This window comes from Sinocyclocheilus grahami, unplaced genomic scaffold (genome assembly GCF_001515645.1).
Source record: "Sinocyclocheilus grahami isolate Dianchi unplaced genomic scaffold, SAMN03320097.WGS_v1.1 scaffold603.1, whole genome shotgun sequence".
In the NCBI taxonomy this organism is placed as follows: Eukaryota; Metazoa; Chordata; class Actinopteri; order Cypriniformes; family Cyprinidae; genus Sinocyclocheilus; species Sinocyclocheilus grahami.
This window is the reverse complement of record NW_015505782.1, coordinates 233907-255891: the sequence shown is the minus strand read 5'-3', so window position 1 is coordinate 255891 and position 21985 is coordinate 233907. Positions and strand designations below refer to the sequence as shown.

The 21985-nt window shown below is 35.9% G+C and overlaps 1 protein-coding gene and 1 long non-coding RNA gene across 2 annotated transcripts in view; both read left to right on the top strand.

Moving 5' to 3' along the window:
• Window positions 1–10004: 10004 nt before the first annotated feature.
• klhl7 (kelch-like family member 7) overlaps window positions 10005–21985 on the top strand; it is a 16506-nt gene continuing 4525 nt past the window's right edge. The window contains exons 1-9 of the mRNA XM_016240861.1: window positions 10005–10317; window positions 11380–11482; window positions 11572–11665; window positions 11749–11873; window positions 13489–13664; window positions 13754–13928; window positions 17887–18029; window positions 20341–20581; window positions 20663–20896. Coding sequence (XP_016096347.1) covers window positions 10183–10317; window positions 11380–11482; window positions 11572–11665; window positions 11749–11873; window positions 13489–13664; window positions 13754–13928; window positions 17887–18029; window positions 20341–20581; window positions 20663–20896 — 1426 coding nt within the window. The 5' untranslated portion in view covers window positions 10005–10182. The remainder of the gene's footprint in view (window positions 10318–11379; window positions 11483–11571; window positions 11666–11748; window positions 11874–13488; window positions 13665–13753; window positions 13929–17886; window positions 18030–20340; window positions 20582–20662; window positions 20897–21985) is intronic.
• Window positions 14308–15239, top strand: LOC107557461 (uncharacterized). Its single transcript, XR_001605395.1, has 2 exons — window positions 14308–14340; window positions 15158–15239. It is a non-coding gene; the product is annotated as an uncharacterized lncRNA (long non-coding RNA).

Sequence of the window (21985 nt, the reverse complement as noted above, 5' to 3'; positions counted from 1 at the left end):
TATTTGAGCCGTGTTTACCTGACATTGCAGTTTCTAACGTGCTTTGGGTGGTTGCTAAGGTATTTTAAGTGGTTGTTAGGTGGTTGCTGAGGTAGTTGTTAACTAGTTTCTAAGGTGTTGCTAAGGAGATTTGGTGGTTGCAATGGTGTTTGGGTGGTTGTTAGATGAGATGTTCTGGGTGGTTAAAATTTTATTTGAGCCGTCTTTACCTGACATTGTAGTTGCTAAGGTGTTTTGGGTGGTTGTTTGGAGGTTGCTAAGGTGTTTGTGTGAAGACAAAAATATAACATTAAAATAAAATTACATTTTATTTGAGCCATGTTTACCTGACATTGCAGTTGCTAAGGTGCTTTGGGTGGTTGCTAAGGTATTTTAAGTTGTTGTTAGGTGGTTGCTGAGGTTGTTGTTTAGTAGTTTCTAAGGTGTTGCTAAAGAGGATTTGGTGGTTGCAATGGTGTTTGTTAGATGGCTGATGAGATGTTCTACGTGGTTAAAATTTTATTTGAGCCGTGTTTACCTGACATTGTACTTACTAAGGTGTTTTGGGTGGTTGTTTGGAGGTTGCTAAGGTGTTTGTGTGGAGGCATAAAAAAATGTAACATTAAAACAAAAGTACATTTTATTTGAGGCACGTTTACCTGATATTGCAGTTGCTAAGGTGTTTTACATTTACATTTACATTTAGTCATTTAGCAGACGCTTTTATCCAAAGCGACTTACAAATGAGGACAGTTTTGGGTGGTTGCTATGGTATTTTAAGTGGTTGCTGAGGTAGCTGTTAAGTAGATTCTATGGTGTTTCTAAGGTGATTCGATGGTTGCTAAAGTGTTTGGGTGGTTGTTAGATGGTTGATGAGATGTTCTGGGTGGTTGCTAAGGTGTTTTGGGTGGTTATTAGGTAGTTGCTACGGTGTTTGGGTGGCTGTTTGGTGGTTGCTAAAGTGTTTGTGTGGATGCTAAGGTGTATTGGGTGCTTGTTAGGTGGTTACTAAGGTGTTCTGGGTGGCTGCAAGGTCGTTGCTAAGGTGTTCTGGGTGATTGTTAGGTAGCTTTTAAGGTTGTTGCTATGTGGTTGTTAAGGTGTTCTAGATGGCTGCAAGGTGGTTTGTAAGATGTTTTGGGTGGTTGTTAGGTAGTTGCTAGGTGGTTGCTCAGGTGTTTTGGTTGTTGTTAGGTAATTGCGAAGGTGGTTTCTAAGATGTTCTGGGTGGTTGCTAAGGTATTTTGGGTGGTCGTTAGGGTAGTTGCTAGGTGGTTGCTCAGGTGTTTTGGTGGTTGTTAGGTAGTTGCTATGGTGGTTTCTAAGATGTTCTGGGTGGTTGCAAAGATGTTTTGGATGGTTGCTTGGTTATTTTTATAGCTGTTGGCAGTGAGTTTGTATACAGTTTTTAAAAATACTTTTCCCCCAATTTTTATTCTTTTTCGACTGATAAATTACTATTGTAGTTATTAAATATACTAATTAAATATTGCCAGAGTACTCTTGATTTTGTTTTAGATTATTATTAATAGTGATAAACATCTGTATTAGGTCTTTTGTTCCATATTTATGATGTTAAACACAAAATCTCCTTCAGTGAACACTAGGAAGTTCTTCCTCATCAAAGACTGTACGAAACCAGATTCTGAAGGAAACATATAAGCGCTGCAGAATGTCACATACTGTACTCCAGTGTTAGAGGTTTGATCACACATGGTAATAGTAATAGTAACACTTGCCGAACCAAAAATACCTTATCCAACTAAACTGGCGATGACATTATTACATCATGATATCAAAGACTATAGAGTGAAATGTACATGAAGAAAAATACAGACAAGACATAAAATAGAAGAATAGTTATATGACAGAAGAAAATGAGAAAATAGAAAAATCTACAACTGAGTCATTGCATGAGTTTGTCATCAGTCATAGTTCTTCTGCTTCAAACTGACTCATTATCATTGTGTTTCATGTGAATCACTGACGCTTTGAGATGGAAATGTGATTGTGAATGGTGTCGCATTCAAAGCAAACACTCATGAAGTGGCTTTCACAACTCATTTACTCATTTACAGCACATTCAGCAAGAAAAAGACATGTAGTTCAGGACTGGATTTTCAGCAGGGTGTGGAGACTGAGCACGTTTGTGTTTCAATTCTAGCCTTATTTGATGTTATTGTGGTAACCTTTATCGCTTTAGTGTTAACTGCCATTAAATAGGTGTGTTGACAAGAGTTTACAACAGCAACCTGAAACCCAGTGTTTTGGGTGGCTGTTAAGGTGTTTGAATGATTTCTAGGTGGTTGATATTCTGGGCAGTTGTTAGGTGGTTGATAAGTTGTTTGAGGTGGTTGGTAAGGCATTTTGGTGGTTTCTAATGTGCCTAGGTGGTTCTTAAGTGTTTTGGATGATAAGATGTTTTGTGTGGTTGATAGGTGGCTACTAAGGTGTTCTGTGTGGTTCTTCAGGTGTTTTGGGTGGTTGTTAAGGTGTTTGGGTGGTTTCCAAGGTCTTTGGGTGGTTGTTATGTTTTGGGAAAATGCTAAGGTGTTTTGGGTGGTTGTTAAACGGGTCATCGGATGCCCATTTTCCACAAGTTAATATGATTCTTTAGGGTCTTAATGAAAAGTGTATAACATAGTTTGGTTAAAATGTATCAATGGTAGTGTAAAAAACACAGTTTTTACCCTTTCAAAAACAGCTCTTTTCAGAGCAAGCCATTTTGTAGCATTTTCCTTTAAATGTTAATGAGCTCTGCTGACCCCGCCCCTCTCTGAGGGACTGTTTACTTTAGCCGCATTCGTCAAACTGGCTAATTAGCACATTATTAGGGAAAGCGATTTGCAAAGATTCATTAAAAAACCTTATACTCCTTATGTAGGTGAAGCTGGATCACGAATGATTCGCGCAAACATAGATGCATTTATGTAGATCAGGGGCGCATTCCCTTCAGAAACAAATGTAATCCACTGTGTCTTCAGTGGCTCAGATGTCGGGAGTAAATGACGACTGCTATGTTCATTATTACATCCAACAACAAAACGCCTCAATCGCTTAAGAGTCATTCTTGTCTACATCTGCTCCGGCGGTGAAACAATGGCAGACTGATGACAGTCACTCAGGGCGGAGCTAAGGTAAGACACCAGTCCAGTCTGTGCTGAAACACTACTGTCAATCAAACTATTGTGGGAGGGGCCTGTCTGTGTGACATCACACATACAGGCATTTGAGATCGGCTCGATTTGAGAAAGGGGTAAAGATTTTAGTAGATTTAAAAACAACACTGGGTGGATTTTTATCATTATAGGGTGGTTGTGTACACACATTGCCAACACACATTTAAGTTCAAACAACTTGTAAAAGTGCATGTAGCATCCTATGACCCCTTTAAGGTGTTTGGGCAGTTTTCAAGGTGTTTTGGGAGGTTGTTATGTTTAAGGTGAATGCTAAGGTGTTTTGGGTGGTTGTTAAGGTGTTTGGGCGGTTGTTAGGGTTTGGGTGGTTGTTAAATTGTTTGGGTGGTGGCTAAGGTATTTTGGGTAGTTTCTAAACTGTTTTGTTGGTTGTTACAGTGTTTTGGGTTGTTGTTTAGTTTTTTTGGGGGTGTTTTCTAAGGTGTTTTGTTGGTTGTTAGTTGGTTATTAAGGTCTTTGAGTGGTTGTTATGTTTTGGGTGGATGCTAAAGTATTTTGGGTAGTTGTTAAGGTGTTTTGGGTGATTGTTAAGGGTTGGGTGGATGCTAAGGTGTTTTGGGTGGTTGTTAAGGTGTTTGGGTGGATGCTAAGGTGTTTGGGGTGGTTGTTAAGGTGTTTGGGTGGATGCTAAGGTGTTTGGGGTGGTTATTAGGGTTTATGTGGTTTCTAAGGTGTTTGGGTGGGTTTTGGTTCCTTGCCGCTGTCGCCTCTGGCTTGCTTAGTTGGGGACACTTCATTTCCAGCGATAAGGTGTTTTAGATGGTTGTTAAACTGTTTTGGGTGGATGCTAAGGTGTTTTGGGTGGTTGTTAAGCTGTTTTGGGTGGATGCTAAGGTGTTTTAGGTGGTTGTTAAGGTGTTTGGGTGGTTGTTAGGTTTTAGGTGGTTGTTAAGGTGTTTGGGTTGTTGTTAGGTTTTGGGTGTTTGTTAAGGTGTTTTGGGAGTTTTCTAAGGTGTTTGGGTAGTTGTTAGTTGTGATTAAAGTGTTCTTGTTGGTTGTTAGTGTGTTTTGGGTGGTTGTTAGTTGGCTATTGCGGTGTTCTGGGTGGTTGTTAAGGTGCTCTGGTGGTTTCTAAGGTTTTTGGGTGGTTGTTAAGGTGTTTGGGTTGTTGTTAGGTTTTGGGAGTTTTCTAAGGTGTTTGGGTAGTTGTTATTTGGTGATTAAGGTGTTCTTGTTGGTTGTTAGTGTGTTTTGGGTGGTTGTTAGTTGGTTATTGCGGGGTTCTGGGTGCTTGTTAGGTGGTTCCTAAGGTGTTCTGAGTGGTCGTTAAGGTTTTTTTGGGTTCCCGCCTAGGACGACACCTGCCAAAAAGGAAAATTGTTTCAGAGCTAGTGATCACAAAGACAAAATATTTTTTATTTGGTATAATGTGCACTAATGAATAATTCACAGTAAGAGTGGGAACATAAACAGATCATTGTGGTTTCCTGTTGACTCTAAATGATGGTAAACTCTGTTTTCCCCAGAGGGCCAGTGCTGTTCCCTTCCGGGAGGAGTCACATTAACTGCTAAAAGTCCAGTGCGGTCTTACACGTGCCTCCCAAAGGTGAAACTTGTTGTGACAGCGGCTTGACCAGCATGCAGTTGCATCATTTTGCCTGTGGATAAAATGCCACTTTATTATTCTTATTATCTTGTGTTTTTTCTCTTCTCCCATCATAATGAGCCCAGGCTCTCTTTAGGAATGGAAATATGTAAATGGAGCGGTTGTAGTTGGTGGAGCAATCCTTCTGTTTGCTTTCATGTGGGATCCAGGCAGCTTGTTAGAGGAAGGCTTTCACAGTTTCCCAGCCGTGCGATCTGGCAGCGAGCAACGGTGACGGCTGTGGCACGCCAGAGAGGTGATGTGTGGAAAACACAGAAATAACATCCAGCTCACAGCGACTCCCAGTCCGCCGCTCACCGGCACAATAACGCGCCCCTTTGCTTTCCAACAATTGAAGAAGTCTTTTGGTAATTAATTTCTGCCGGCGCAGGCCTGCACGCCTCATTGAGGGCGGATTTGGCCCTGTGTCTCTTCTATGAGTCTGTATTTGCTTAATTATGTTATAGGAGGGCAGAACGCCATGACTGAGTGAGAGCTCAGAAACAACTGCTGTAAATGAGTTTCATGGGAGATGAACTGAAGAAATGCCTCAGGCGTGATCATTTTCATAGAATCATGATATTGTCTCTGTCTGTCTGTCTGTCTGTCTGTCTATCATCTATCGTTCTATCTATCTATCGTTCTGTCTATCTATCTATCTGGTTCTGCAGGTTCTGTCCTCATTCTCTTTTTTGGCTCTTTGCATTTTAGGCCTGAAATAAAGAGAAACTCTCGGTTTTTGAGGAATGATTTGCTGTCTGATGGGAATCGACTTTATAAAAAGATAAGGAGGAAAATCCCCTTTAAAGCGCAGATGACAACAAAAACTCCCACATATGGGAATCAATAGGACGACGGGGCGTTTTTCTCGTCCAGCTCAGAGGTTCAAAGCGAGCGCTTCTACTCGAGCTGCTGTTGCCTTCAGCTGCAATAAAACCGCAGAGACAGATGGAAAAAACACTGAAAATATGTGTGTGTTCGGCTTTCCTCTTCAGCTTCTGCAAGGAGAGGTCGCTTCAATTGCTTTGTCCTCTTCTCCATCTCTTTCTATTTCAATGCCTTTTTGAGAGACCGCGTGAGCCATTGAATATCGACACACAGTATTTGGCTGCCAAAAGGTGTGAATGTTTTTACTGTGGATTGGATTTAATCTGAATATATTTGCATAAATTAAAGGGAAACATGAAAAAGCTAAATCACTTGAATGTAGTCTACTCTCTCTCTCTCCTGAAATAAAGAGAAACTCTCGGTTTTTGAGGAATGATTTGCTGTCTGATGGGAATCGACTTTATAAAAAGATAAGGAGGAAAATCCCCTTTAAAGCGCAGATGACAACAAAAACTCCCACATATGGGAATCAATAGGACGACGGGGCGTTTTTCTCGTCCAGCTCAGAGGTTCAAAGCGAGCGCTTCTACTCGAGCTGCTGTTGCCTTCAGCTGCAATAAAACCGCAGAGACAGATGGAAAAAACACTGAAAATATGTGTGTGTTCGGCTTTCCTCTTCAGCTTCTGCAAGGAGAGGTCGCTTCAATTGCTTTGTCCTCTTCTCCATCTCTTTCTATTTCAATGCCTTTTTGAGAGACCGCGTGAGCCATTGAATATCGACACACAGTATTTGGCTGCCAAAAGGTGTGAATGTTTTTACTTTGGATTGGATTTAATCTGAATATATTTGCATAAATTAAAGGGAAACATGAAAAAGCTAAATCACTTGAATGTAGTCTACTCTCTCTCTCTCTTTTTTTTTTAATCCTCTTAGGTTTGAATGCCTGATGAAAGTCACATGACCAAAACATTATCTCAACAGATATTGGATTTTGAGCAACAGTGCATGATTTTTTTCTATTTCATATTATTTGATTTTAATTTCCTTTGAACAAATAAACCCATTATAAAACAGTCATGATTACACGCACATAGCACATGTTTGGTTACATATTTGAAAGTTATTTTATAATAGAAAATCTCTATCATTTCTGCACTTATTTATTTTAATATTTTATTGTCTTATTTTTTGCAGAGTTGCTCTCTCTCTCTCCCTATCTCTATATATATTTTGTATTTACAGTATTTCAATCTTTTAAATTATTTTATAATATACATATTTCTATTTTTTTATTATTAATTTTGTTTTATAAATCACCAATTTTATAATTATTTCATTATATATATATAATTATATAATATATATATATCATTTATTTACATTTTTTATTTAGAGTATTCCAAAAATCACCTGTTTGAAGTTAATGTTTTAATGAATATATATTTTGTATTTACAGTATTTCAATCTTTTAAATTATTTTATAATATACATATTTCTATTTTTTTATTATTAATTTTGTTTTATAAATCACCAATTTTATAATTATTTCATTATATATATATAATTATATAATATATATATATCATTTATTTACATTTTTTATTTAGAGTATTCTAAAAATCACCTCTTTGAAGTTAATGTTTTAATGATTTTTTCCCCCAAAGAAAATCATTAAATCATCATCAAATTCAAGAAGACATGATGGAAATTAGACAAAAAAAGAAACAGACACCACTTCCTTTAATACTTTATCTAATATTTTATACTATAATGTTTAAACTTGAGCAACTTGTCTCCTCAGTCCCCAGACGTTTGCAGACTGTTATAAAAAGAAGAGGGGATGCCACACAGTGGTAAACATGGCCTTGTCCCAACTTTGTGTGTTGATGCCATGAAATTTAAAATCAACTTATTTTTCCCTTAAAATTATATATTTTCTCAGTTTAAACATGTCATCTGTTGTATTCTGAATAAAATATTGAAATTTGAAACTTCCACATTGCATTCTGTTTTTATTCCCAATTTGTACAGTGTCCCAACTTTTTTGGAATCGGGTTTGTGTGTATATATATTGTGTAGCACAGTGATATTCCTACATTTTAATTGTGACTTCAGTGTCCAAGTGCATTTGATAAAAAGGTTGAAACTGTACAATCAAATGTATCTGTCGACCCAAACCATGATTTTTTTTTTTTCATTTAGGGTTTAATTGAACCTTGTCTAGTGCTGTTTGAATGGTCCTTTTTTTTTCAGAACAAAAACCTGCTAAATTCAACCTTTGTCAACATCGCGAGAACGCCGTCCAGCATGCTCAGGCCTCCTCCGTTGTCCAGGTGGACGAGGAGACAGAACGAATCGCCTCTCAGACTTCTGACAGCAGGTTGTTCAAATGAAAGCTTTGAGAAATGAAGCAGGGCCGGAGCGTTTGGTTCAGAGAGGACTGGCTCCTCTGCCTCATTAAACACAGACAAGAGCCTGGCATGTCTTCTCTTATGTAAAACTCTCCATGTCCAGTCAAAAGATAAATGCAAACACTGTATCCATCTCCACTGCAGGCGTTAATATGGGATTTCATAATTGGCCCTGACTGGCCATGACACTTTCTCCTTAAACCAACTCAAATAACTGCACGCTCATGCAGGAGAAGAAAATGACTGCAAACATGCATTGATTAAAATTTCACTAAAGAATGTTTTTGCTTAAAACAAACTATTTTGACAAGGTACGAATGTAAAAAAAGACCAATTTGTTAGCAAAACAAGAGCCATGAATTATTGGTTTAGACATCCAGTTAATGTGTCTAATACTGACTAAGGCACAGCTTTTAATATAATAACTTGTTTAACACTGACATCTAGTGAAAGTAACATGACACTATAATACAGACAATATATTTGGAGTGCAATAGGATGACTTTGCTTTTCCTTTACAAATGTACTAAAATAATTATTTTAATGAAAATACACAATAATATAGTGTGCTGGAGCTTTTATAGCCACAATAAAAACAAGCAACAAATAATAATAAAGTATAATAAATCTTGCTCTTATTAAATTTAAACTTGTGTAAAAAAATAAGTTTAGCCAAAAACATTAACAGAAATTAAGTAAAATAGACAAGATTAAATAATAATAATAATAATAAATTTTTATGTATTTGTGTGTGGCTGTACATACACACATGTAGTTGTTTTTTTTGGCTTAGTGTTATGTTCGAATCATTATTATACTCTCATACCTTTTGTTCTTTTAATATTTTGAATTGTTTTTAGCTTTATTTTTTTGTTTTCATGTTTCAACATGTTTTGAAATGTTGTTGTAGGCATTTGTCATTTTTATTAAATTTCTTTTATTTTCTTAAATGTGTGTATATATAGTATTTATAGAGTTTTAGCTTTTAGTTTTAATTACTTTTTCTTATTTGTAAGTAGCTTTGGATAAAAGCGCCTGCTAAATGACTAAAAGTAAAGTAAAGTAATGTATTTTCAAATTAAAACAAATACATTCCGCTTTTTTTTTTAAATAACCATAACTCAATTTTTTCCTCATTTCAAAAGATCGCATTAGTCTATACTGAAATTTTAAAAACAAAATAAAAATAGGGTACTGAAAGACCAGTTAAAGGGGTCATATGATGCGATTTCAAGTTGTACTTTCTCTTTGGAGTGTTACAAGCTGTTCGTGAATAGATAAGATCCCTAAAGTTGCAAAAACTAAAGTCTCAAATCCAAAGAGATATTCTTTATCAAAGTTAAGACTCTGCCACGCCCCCCTAAAACAGCTCGTTCTAACACACCCCCACATATCTACCTCACTATGTGGGAATATTTGCATAATGCGCCCAAATGTGCACGCAAAGAAAGAAGGCGTGGTTTCAGTAACCGCAGTTAGTGTTGAAGCAGCATGTCAGGGAGACGCTGTGTGTTTCTAGGCGAAAGCAAAAGCACTTTATTTGGCCTTCCGAAAGTAGATGCATTTAGGAATCTTTAAGATTACTTACAACAGAACAGCAATGCATTTTATGGACGACTGTTTCGTGAATCTAGGAGAGGAGGTCATTCTTTCCCGACGAGTGCTTGCGGTGTTCGGCCAATCACAATGCACTGGGTCAGCTGGCCAATCAGAGCAGACTGCGCTTGTCGGAAGGAGGGACTTTGTAGAAAACGAAGCATTTGAGAGAGGCGGGGCATATATGACCTACAATACTGCACAGTTTTAAAAAGCATCATATGACCCCTTTAATATATATTTTTTTGTTTAGGACTTTTATTTTGACAGACCTTAGTGTTAAATTGTCACGTGCTTCACATCGTTTCTGTTACCGATCGAGAATTCATACAAAACGCAACTAGTAAACAAAACTCAGAGGCTTACAGAGTAGCTACCTGAAGAAAACAAAAAAACTAAATAATTTAAATAATCTTTAAAAAAATATTTTATGGACTCTTATTGCATTTTTTTTCAGCAGGCGGTGCTCCCGAAATCCTGCCGCTTCCTTCTCATCATTCCTGTCTCGTATTTACACACAGAGCCGAGCAGCAAACCTCGCTGTGCGCTCTCAAATAAACGCTCTTATCATATTCATAACACAGCATGATGAACATGGCCTCCACACCAAGCGAGAAGATATCAGGACCCAAGAAGAAAAGCGAGAAGAAGATTGCGTCCAAAGAGGAGTACAGGTTATTGTCCAACATCATGGGAGTGATGAATAACTTGAGGAAACAGGTGAATATCATCAGATATCTGACATAAGCATCATAATGCATGAGGTTCCTGACATATGCACGACAAAATCTGAAACATTCAGTGTATATATGCATCATATAGTCTGATATCTGACATATCCATAATAAAATATGGGATATCTAACTGCGATATATTTTCATAATTACCATAAAATTAGCTAGAAGTAATTTCTTGCAATGTGTTTTGTGGAACAAGTTTTAATTTTATAATTTGTAAATTATTTACACAATTGTTAAATAATACAATGATAATAAAAAAAGATAAATATATATATTTTTAATTTTCATGTCTCTTTAATTTCACTTTTTTATTTTATTTCTGTTAATCACAAGATATCTTTCTGTGGGTTATTATTCCTGATATTATATATCTGACACCTATATGTAGAGAGAGAAAATATAATTATTATATTATATAACTTAGTTTTAACTTGTAATTTTTAACTTATAACTATAATTTAACTTATAATTAACTTGGTTATTATAACTTAATATTTTTATTAAGTTATAATATAAACTTATAAAAATATTAAAAAATATAAACGTATTTAAAAAAAAAAAAAAAAAAAAAAAAATTATATATATATATATGACACAATTAATACATATATAATTTTTAGTTATAATAATTGTTAAGTTAAAACTGTTTTAAAAATAATTTATATTGTAAATTGTAAAATAAATTAATGTTTGTTGATATTTAATCGTAAAACAGTGTTAACTATTTAAATAAAATATTTTGTAAATAATAAATATGTTTTTAAATCATTAAATATAATAATAAAATATTAAAAATGTATTTTTTTATTTTTAGTTGCAATGATAATGTTGAAGACCGTACAGAATGACTGTGGTGAGAAGATGAAAAGTTGTGACTTATTATCAAGAAATAATCAAAATTATGAATAAAGCATTATCCGTGTAAGCCTCTTTTCAAAGAAGTCCAAGCATTTTCTATGCACGGCTGTACATTTGTAGTCTCTAATGCACAGGAATGGGATTGGCAGGAACAGCAGGTTTGTCTGACGGTGTGTGTTTGCAGGGAATCCTGTGTGACGTGATTCTGGTGGTGCAGGGAAAGCACATCCTGGCACACAGAGTGGTGCTGGCCGCCGCCAGCCACTTCTTCAACCTCATGTTCACATGTGAGAAACACTTCAGCATGCATCTGACAGATCTTTCCAGTTACACACAGGCACATCTAACACAAATCCTGCTGCTCTTGCATGTGCAGCGAGTATGATGGAGGCCACCAGTCACGAGGTGGAGCTTGGTGGAGCAGAACCGGAGATCATCGAGCTGCTGGTGGAGTTCGTCTACACGGCTCGGTGAGACGTGACATCTCTCCACAGGTGCATAACACCTATTTTACACGCATTTAGAGCTCATGCATGTTTCGATTCTGTTTCAGAATCTCAGTGAACAGTAATAACGTTCAGTCTCTGCTGAACGCCGCTAACCAGTACCAGATTGAACCGGTCAAGAAAATGTGTGTGGATTTCCTGAAGGACCAGGTGGACCCCACCAACTGTCTGGGTGAGACACCAGCATCTTCTATTTCTCGTTTTTATATTGTATTTCTAATAATTACAAGATCATTATTTTAGAGTGGCCAGCCTAAGGCACACCTGTGCAGTAATCATGCTGTCTAATCAGCATCTTGATATGCCACACCTGTGAGGTGGATGGATTATCTCGGCAAAGGAGAAGTGCTCACTAACACAGATTTAGACAGTACAATATTTGAGAGAAATAGGCCTTTTGTGTACATAGAAAAAGTCTTAGATCTTTGAGTTCAGCTCATGAAAAATGGGGGCAAAAACAAAAGTGTTGCGTTTATGATTTTGTTCAGTGTATATCAGACATATCTGATATAGTCATCTTATAATATGCAGTTATAATATGCATCACATAATCTGAGATATCTGACATGCATAATAAAATATGTAATATCTCACACGATGTGCGTCAATAATGTCTTACAATAAACTGAAAATAAGATGACAGGTAAATTTATGTTTACTATATTTAATTGTAAAAAAAAAAATATATATATATATATACAGTGTATACATATTTAAATTTTTTTATTTATTTGTCCTGACATTTATTCTTATTTTCATGTCTGTTAAATTTTCTGTTTAATTTCTATTAATCACAAGATAACTCTATATTTATGTGGGTAATTATTGCTGATATTATAAATCTGATATTATATCTAACATCTAATATATTCATCATATAATATGAGATATCTAACATAATATATTGAGATCTTACATATGCATCACATAATCTGAGATAGCTGAAATATGCATATAAAAGTGATATCTGACATATGCATCATGTGGTCTGTGAAATCTTTACATTAAAATTGACAAAGTAATGTAACAATAAACTGAAAATAGACAACAGATAAATGTATATGTTTATATGTAAAACAATTTTAAACAACATTTACATGTTATAAATAATAACATATTTTAAATATTTATATTTCTTAATTTGTCTTGCAATTTATTTTATTTTCATGTTTTATTTTTTTAGTTAATATCTGTTTAATTTAGATGTTTCTTTTTTCTATTTGATTTCTATTAAATCACAAGATAATTATATATTTCTGTGGGTTATTATTGCTGATATTATATGTTTACTATATTTATTTGTAGAACAATTTTAAACAACATTTACATGTTTTAAATAGCAAAATATTTATAGGTTTTATTTATTTATTATTTATTTAATACTGATAATATTTATGCATTTAATAAATAATAAATATTTATTTATTTAATATTTATATATTTAAAATTATTTTATATTATTATACATTTAATATATTTTATTTATGTGAATGCCTGTTTCTCTTTTGTGTTTTATTTCAGTTAAATACAAGATAATTATATATTTCTCTGTGTTATTATTGTCGATCTTATAAATCTGATATGATAAAAAATCATGTTACATGTGATTTTTAAAATCTGTGATCACATTAAAGCTCCAATATCAAATTTGACAAGCCTCATGTGAAATAACATTATAATTTTCAGTTAATTATGCTTACAGTAGTAGAAACCGCTATATATATATATATATAGTGCATTATTATACAGCAGCTGTGAATCTGTTGTGATTGGGTGTTTTGTGATAGGCATCAGCGCATTGGCCGAGTGTCTGAACTGTCCTGAGCTGAAGGTGGCGGCTGATGATTTCATCCACCAGCACTTCACAGACGTCTACAAGATGGACGAGTTTCTCCAGCTGGACGTGAAACAGGTGACGCACCTGCTCCAGCAGGACACGCTGACCGTCCGAGCCGAAGACCAGGTGACAGCACACGGGCCGCCCTGACGGCTGGAAACTCAACTACTGTACGTTTACTGAGGTGAATAACGTGTTTCTGTGCGACTGTGCAGATCTACGACGCAGCGGTGCGGTGGCTGAAGTACGACGTCTTGAATCGACAGCAGTACATGGTAGACATTCTGGGGAAGGTTCGATTCCCCCTCGTATCCAAAAACTTCCTCAGTAAGACCGTTCAAGCCGAACCGCTGATCCAGGACAACCCCGAGTGCCTGAAAATGGTCATCTGTGAGTTACTGACCCCTGACCACTAAAAACTCATGTGTGATAGACAATCAGTCTTTTATTAAACCATTTTATACATTTTTTAAAGGGGTCATCTGCGACTGTGCAGATCTACGACGCAGCGGTGCGGTGGCTGAAGTACGACGTCTTGAATCGACAGCAGTACATGGTAGACATTCTGGGGAAGGTTCGATTCCCCCTCGTATCCAAAAACTTCCTCAGTAAGACCGTTCAAGCCGAACCGCTGATCCAGGACAACCCCGAGTGCCTGAAAATGGTCATCTGTGAGTTACTGACCCCTGACCACTAAAAACTCATGTGTGATAGACATTCAGTCTTTTATTAAACCATTTTATAAATTTTTTAAAGGGGTCATCGGATGCCCATTTTCTACAAGTTGATATGATTCTTTAGGGTCATTAGTCTCGCGTAGCCAGACCTTCAGACTGACGGCTGAAGGTCTGGAATCCATGGCAGCTTTCATTGGCTAAGGCCCGCCTATGAGGCCGTTTGGCCGACATGTCAAACAACCAATCACAATTAGTTTCGTTCAGCGTCACGTTTCGGGGTGGGGAAATGTCTCCACAATAACAGACCAGTGTGTAAAACTCTCGGACGTATTTTAAAGATTCTATGCCGCGAACTTTAAATATTTCCCATACTTTTGAGTCATCGGATGCCCATTTTCTACAAGTTGATATGATTCTTTAGGGTCATTAGTCTCGCGTAGCCAGACCTTCAGACTGACGGCTGAAGGTCTGGAATCCATGGCAGCTTTCATTGGCTAAGGCCCGCCCATGAGGCCGTTTGGCCGACATGTCAAACAACCAATCACAGTTAGTTTCGTTCAGCGTCACGTTTCGGGGCGGGGAAATGTCTCCACAATAACAGACCGGTGTGTTAAACTCTCGGACGTATTTTAAAGATTCTATGCCGCGAACTTTAAATATTTCCCATACTTTTGAGAATCCAGCATTTAGTTGATCCTGATAAGCGCTCGTCGTCACAGTTGTAAACACGACGGCGTTCTTCTTTCGTGAGGGGGTTTGGCGTCACGGCATCTTTGTTTCCAGGCGGAACGTTGAAGAACGCGACACACACGTCTCCCGGAAATCCTGTATAATTCAACCAATCCGATGACGACTTCGAAACTCCTTCCACTTTTGTGTGCCATATGCATCAGACGGTCAGCCAGCGGTCCGTGGGTGTGAAGTCTGAGGCTGAGACTATAGGGTCATAATGAAAAGTCTATACCATACTTTGGTTAACATTTCTCAATGGTAGTGTAAAACAACACAGTTTTTACCTTGTCAACAGTTCTGTTGCCAGTTCTGTTCATAGCGACCTGTTCCGGTGCATGTCCCTTTAAATGCTAATGAGCTCTGCTCACCCCGCCCCTCTGTTTAATTCAGTCGCATTTAGACGCGGAACTTGCTAACTTGCACATTATTAGGAAAGGCGATTTGCAAAGATTCATAAAAGAGCCTTTTTTTTTTTCCTACAGAAAGAACTTAAAATACTCCCGTCATTTTTGGATGTGCTTTCTGTCGTCTCATGCAGTCTCTGTGAATGGAGCGCGTCGCAACAATGAACCAGCTCACAGACATAAGTAATAAATCTGCAGAAAGCTTGAAAACCAATTAAAATAAAAAACTAATATTTTCTGATTATGTAGTCCGTATAGATGCATTTCTCTATTAAAGGCACGTCCATTACTATGGAGATGGCGAGTCAGCGCCGGCATTGGGCAACTTCATCTTCGAAGCCGACACTGACTGAGAAAGCACTAGTTTATTAATAAATAATTTAAATGTCTTCTTTTTCACAGATGCATTCGTAATGCATTCATAATCTTTGCGGCAAGTTTTATGCGTGCACTTGAGCGCGGAATAGGCTATAATACGCCTAAATGCCTATATTAAAGGATGGTTTAGTAGGTTATTATTAGGGCTGCCCCCTAATAGTCGACTAATCGTTAGTCGACCAGAAGAGGCTTGGTCGACCAAAATGTTATTAGTCACTTAGTCGCAGAACACGCAGTCGCGCAGTCCGTGACTGACAGATCGTTAACGGTTAGTCTTTGGTAATACAGTACTCGGGCAGGACATCCAAACGCTCGCCAATCATTCATCAACCTCAAATATGGCTTATCATCTGAAATATGTAAGTATTAGCAACTTTACATGACTGCTTAATCTAATGTTAACCTAGATAAATGTCTGCTATTCAAGTGTCTGTGTGGAAGCTGAACAGTTGCGCTCGCTGCAGGACAGATGGAGGCGCCGGTGCACTCACTTGCTCTTAAAATAATCCCTCATTTTTGCTCATACAGGTAAGAGTAATACATCGTGCACTCACAATACCACACTTTTATAAAATAATGAAAGCGAACAGGATGCGCTTTCTGCCGTCTCGGTCTCTGTGAACTTGAGCGCAAAACTTTGTGTATATCTTTGCCTTACAGACATTAAAAATATATCTATATAGAGTGAAATTTCTACTTTCAAATGAACCAATTCAAATGGAAAACAAATTCTCAGATTATGTAATCCGTATGAAACATGCACACAGGCGCATCACTACTGCGGAGATGAAGAGTCAGTGTCACCGACTTCATCTCTGAAGCTGAAAACATAGAAAGCACTAGTTTATCAAATTATTAAAATGTTAATGCAGTCTCCTTACTGTTTTTCCCTGACACATTCATAATCATTACTTCTGCCAGTGCGCTGTAGCAAGCTTTATGCGTGTGCTTGAGCGCTTATTAGGCTATGTAGACAATTAAAGTCCCAATATAATGATTTAAATGGTTTATTAATAAACGTGGGATTAGTCGACTAATGCTTCAAATGAACGACTACTAGTCGACTAGAAAAATCCTTAGTCAAGGGCAGCCCTAGTTATTATACTAATCAATTTAATATAAACGTGCGACTAGTTGACTAGAAAAATCTTTAGTCGGAGGCAGGCCTACTTGCCACAAGGAACCGATCCATTTTTTAAATAAAATGCTGACATTACGTGCGACTGCAAATCACGTCACGTTGTATTGCATTGCAGTAGTTATGCATGTGTAATGAGTCAGATGTTTTTATTTTATTTCATTTTTTATGGGGGTGCTTTGGTTTCTCTTGGGGGTGCTGGAGCACCTGCTAGCCCCTCCCTAGCACCGCCCATGGATGTCGGGAGTAAATGACGACTGCTATGTTCATTATTACATGCAACAACAGAACACCTCAATCGCTTGTTAGGAGTCATTCTTGTCTACATCTGCTCCGGCGGTGAAACAATGGCGGACTGATGACAGCTCACTCAGGGCGGAGCTGTGATAAAACGCCACTGTCAATCAACAATAGTGGGAGGGGCCTGTGCAGAACTACGTCACTCTGCCAAGAATCTGAGAACAGCTTGATCTGGGGTTATTATTTATAGGGATTTAAAAAAAATAATTATGGGGTGGATGTGTACACACACTGCCAACACACATTTATGTTCAAAACAACATGTAAAAGTGAATTTTGCATCCGATGACCCCTTTAAAAAATCCATACATTTTACTTTTTGGTTTTTGGTTCAGTTTTAACTATTTAATTCTTAATTTTCTTTTCTTTTATTTATTTGATGTATTATTACTTTTATTTTCCATATTATTTAATTTTTATCTTTACCTAAAAATTAAATGATTAATGAAATGTAATATAATGAAAAATGTAACAATGTAATGTAATATAATGTAAAATTTAATAATTAAAGAAAATATAATATATTATAACTATAAAAAGTATAATAATAAACATTAAAATTATTTTATATAATATTTGTTTACATATATATATATAGACATTGAGATATATTTACACTTGGCACAGTTATGTTTCTCTAAATAAATTAAGGACAAAATTTTTGTTCTAAATAATTTCTTATCCTGTCATTATTTAACTCTGAGCTTGTGTGTTCTCAGGTGGCATGCGTTATCATCTTCTGTCTCCAGAGGACCGTGAGGAGCTCGGGGAGAGCAGTCGACCACGCCGCAAGAAGCACGATTACCGCATCGCTCTGTTCGGAGGCTCACAGCCGCAGTCCTGCCGCTACTTTAACCCGAAGGTACACACTAGCTGTGTTTACATGGACCCTACTAATCCGATCGTAATAGGACTAGAAGCACAATCAGAAGTCACATGTAACCACGTCAATCGGATTGAATTGGCCAGATTCGGCTAAAATTTCGATCGGATTGTAAGGGGTGGTTTATTCCTTTTGTAATCTGAGCGAGAGGACATGTAAACACTTGATCGGATTGAAAACCGAAACTGGAAAGTACTGCGCATGCACCGTGACGTAGAGATAGCGTAATGATGTATGACACGCAGAATGAGCTGTTCTTCCTGGTGAATAAAGTGTCATAAATGAGTGTCCTGTCATTATAAAACTCCCCTTGACAATAGTAAACACAAATTTTTTCAGTTAAAGGCAGTTCATCATTGAATTCAGTGACGTCATTTTGGTCCAATAAGTAATATCCCTGTCTTATCCGAATTTAATAGGAGATAATTATTAATTAATGACGTATGACACGCAGAATGAGCTGTTCTTCCTGGTGAATTTATCTAGTCCTTTATAATGAAAATAATATCTAAAAATGAAAATAAGCAGGCTTTTGCGATCACATCATTTTAAACCGGTAAACTCCTGCAAAGTCCAAGGAATCCAGTAAACGAATTCAAACCGTTCAAAACAGTGCTAATGCAGAGAAAACACGGCCGATTTCATCAGCGATTGCGGAGAGAATAGTGACTTTCGTCCAGATGTCAGTAAAATTATTATTTTCAGCGTGTATTTGACTTAAAAGCAAGAGTGTTTTATAATGAACGCTGATTATGCGGTGGTCGGAGGTTTAGCGATTCTGAATGGATTCGTATAGTAGTAAAGGCAGGTGATTTAGTGGTCTTTGGCGTCTCCCTGTGGTCCTGTTTGGTATCGCAGCTTGACTTGTACTAATTTGTATTGAGAACTTTTATTTAATTATTGCTTGATTGATTGTGGCACTATACATACATTGTGAATTATTAAAAAGTACTTATTTATTTAATATAAATATATAAATAAATGGGGGTGGGGGTGAGTGAGCACTTCTTTTTTTCCACTTCAAGCACTGGGAAGGGGCACTTTTACTGCTTTCTAAAGTAAGCAGCACTGCACAACAGTTCATGTGCTGGTCATCGCCTAATTAGGACCCGAAGTAGATAAATATCACATGTGCTTTTTATGTGTACTTTTAACAGTATGTGACAACAGCGGGAAACTGTATATTCATGCAGTGTGTGCATGTCAAAAGATTAAATCCGATTAGAAGTGTGTGACACATAAATGAGCATATCAACCCGATCACTTTATTTAGCGTTCATGTAATCATAATATGATAAGACAATGGAATCGTCAATCAGAATGAATTCATGCCGATGGAAGCAGAAAGTGTCCATGTAAACGTACCTAGTCAGCCTGAATCATCTCGAGAATCCAACAGACTATCTGCAGATGTCAGGTTTATCAAGTCAGTTACACTGGGAGATTAACAGCCGTGGAAATATTTGATTTGTATCATTTACTTTTCTTTTTTTTTTTTGCAATAAAAATAATTATTATAAAATCATTAATACAAAGTCATGAAAACGTAAACATCTTTTAATAAATATAATTGTTTCACTTTGTGTAATCTAAATCTCTGCAATCACAAACCACTGGGACTGAGATCCACAGTCATGGAAAAACAATTTTTTCAAACAATAATTTTTTTAATTTGTTTTATTTTGCAAAACAAATAAACAAAACAATAAAATGTAAAAGAAAAAATGTAAACAAAAATGTAAAAGTCTTTTGTATCACTTTATTTAATAATGTATCATGTAATCACTTGTAATGTATCATTTAGCTCACTATGTAATCTAAATATCTATAAAAATAATTAAAAACAAACACCAACGGGACTGAGATCCACAGCCATGGAGAAACAGGAAAGATTTTATTTATATAATTATTTAATTAATATCATTATCATTATTAATAAAACCAGTCCATAAAGTCATACAAATTTTAAACTCTGTAATGAGTATACATTTTCTCATTTATGTAACTGGAAATATTTTATTTATAATAATTTTTAATTATTACATTTTTGATTCAAAATTAAATCATTTAAATAAAAAAATTAGATGAATGAAGATTCATGGAATGTTCTTTTAAAATGTTAATAAATTGATCATAATTATTATTATTTTGTGTTGGTATAAAAATAATATAATAAATTGAATAATTAATCAAATCTTTGGTAAATATATATATATATATTTAATTTATGTAATCTAATTCAGCATAAAATGATTTTTAAAAGTCCTTATCCTGTGTTTGTGTGTTTCAGGATTACAGTTGGACGGACATCCGCTGCCCCTTTGAGAAGCGACGGGACGCCGCGTCTGTGTTCTGGGACAATGTGGTTTATATCCTGGGCGGCTCTCAGCTCTTCCCCATCAAACGGATGGACTGCTATAATGTGGTGAAAGACAGCTGGTACTCCAAACTCGGACCCCCGAACCCGCGGGACAGTCTGGCCGCCTGCGCCTCCAAAGGGAAGATCTACACCTCCGGAGGGTCGGAAGTGGGTGAGTTTGTGCAGAGCGTCCCGTGCGTTTGGAGAGAAAGGGAGAAGCCAGTAATGTTGGATTGGTGGATTGTGTTGACAGGAAGTTCAGCTCTGAATCTGTTCGAGTGCTACGACACGCGCTCAGAGACGTGGCAGACGAAGCCCAACATGCTGATGCCGCGCTGCAGTCACGGCTCGGTGGAGGCCAGCGGTCTCATCTACGTCTGCGGAGGAAGTCTGGGAAACAACGTGTCCGGCAGAGTCCTCAACGACTGCGAGGTGTACGACCCCAACTCTGAAGAGTACGTCTGTGTCCAAAACACAGCGATTAATCGCTTTTCCTAGCAATAGGTGGATATTTATGACTTGTTTGAAAAGGGATAGTTCGCATTCTCATAGTCATAGTTTCAGTGTTATTTTAGTATGATTATATACGATTATAGTATTTATTCATATTTTTTACTTTTTTTTATATTTTATTTAAATATATTTTAATTTTTTGAATTTATTATATATATTTTTTTGGTATATTATAAACAAACTATTTAAAATTACTTGATTATTTTAAATAAAGTCAAATATAAATATTAGATTAAAAATAAAAATAAAAACTTAATTTTTTAAAAAATGTTTTATTGTTTAATTTGATTGTTTTATTCATTTGTATTTGTTGTTTTATCTTGTTGAATCTAATATTTATGTTTTATTTTATTTAAAATGTATTTCAATTCATGAAAATGTTTTTAATAGTTTTAGTTAACAACAGCAAAGCATAATTTCCTCACCTTCTGCTCCAAAAAGGGCAAAAAAAACACTGTATAAATATTAAATTTTCTATTTTCAAGATACAGACCAATTTAGTTGTATTTCTTAGCAGGTTGATATTCATGACACATACATTTCATCTGAAGTTTTAAAGGAATAGTTTCCTAAAATGTCAATTCTGTCATAATTTCAGTGTTGTTTTGGTATTATTTATAAGCTATTATAGTGTTTATTAATATTTTAAGTTAGCTTTTGTTTTTATTTGTTATTTTAGTACTTTACAAGTTCAACTTATTTTAATTCAGTTAGTTGCCAAGGCAACATTAAGTTTTTTTAAGATTAAGTTTATAATATAATATTTATATTTGACTTTTTAAAATTTATTTCAAATAATAAAGTAATTTTAAATAGTTTGTTTATAATATGCTGGAAAAAACAAACAAAATTAAATTAAAATTAAATAAAATACGAATAATATTTGAATTAATATTTCATTTAAAATTGATTTTAGTTCATGAAAAAAAAAATCTCCAACAAAGAAAAAAATATCATAAAGGTACAACTTGTATGCTATGATTTAAGTCAAGATTTCCCCAAATAATAATTAATTAAATCGTAAAATTCTTAAAATACTTATTTATGTTTATGTGAGCTGTCC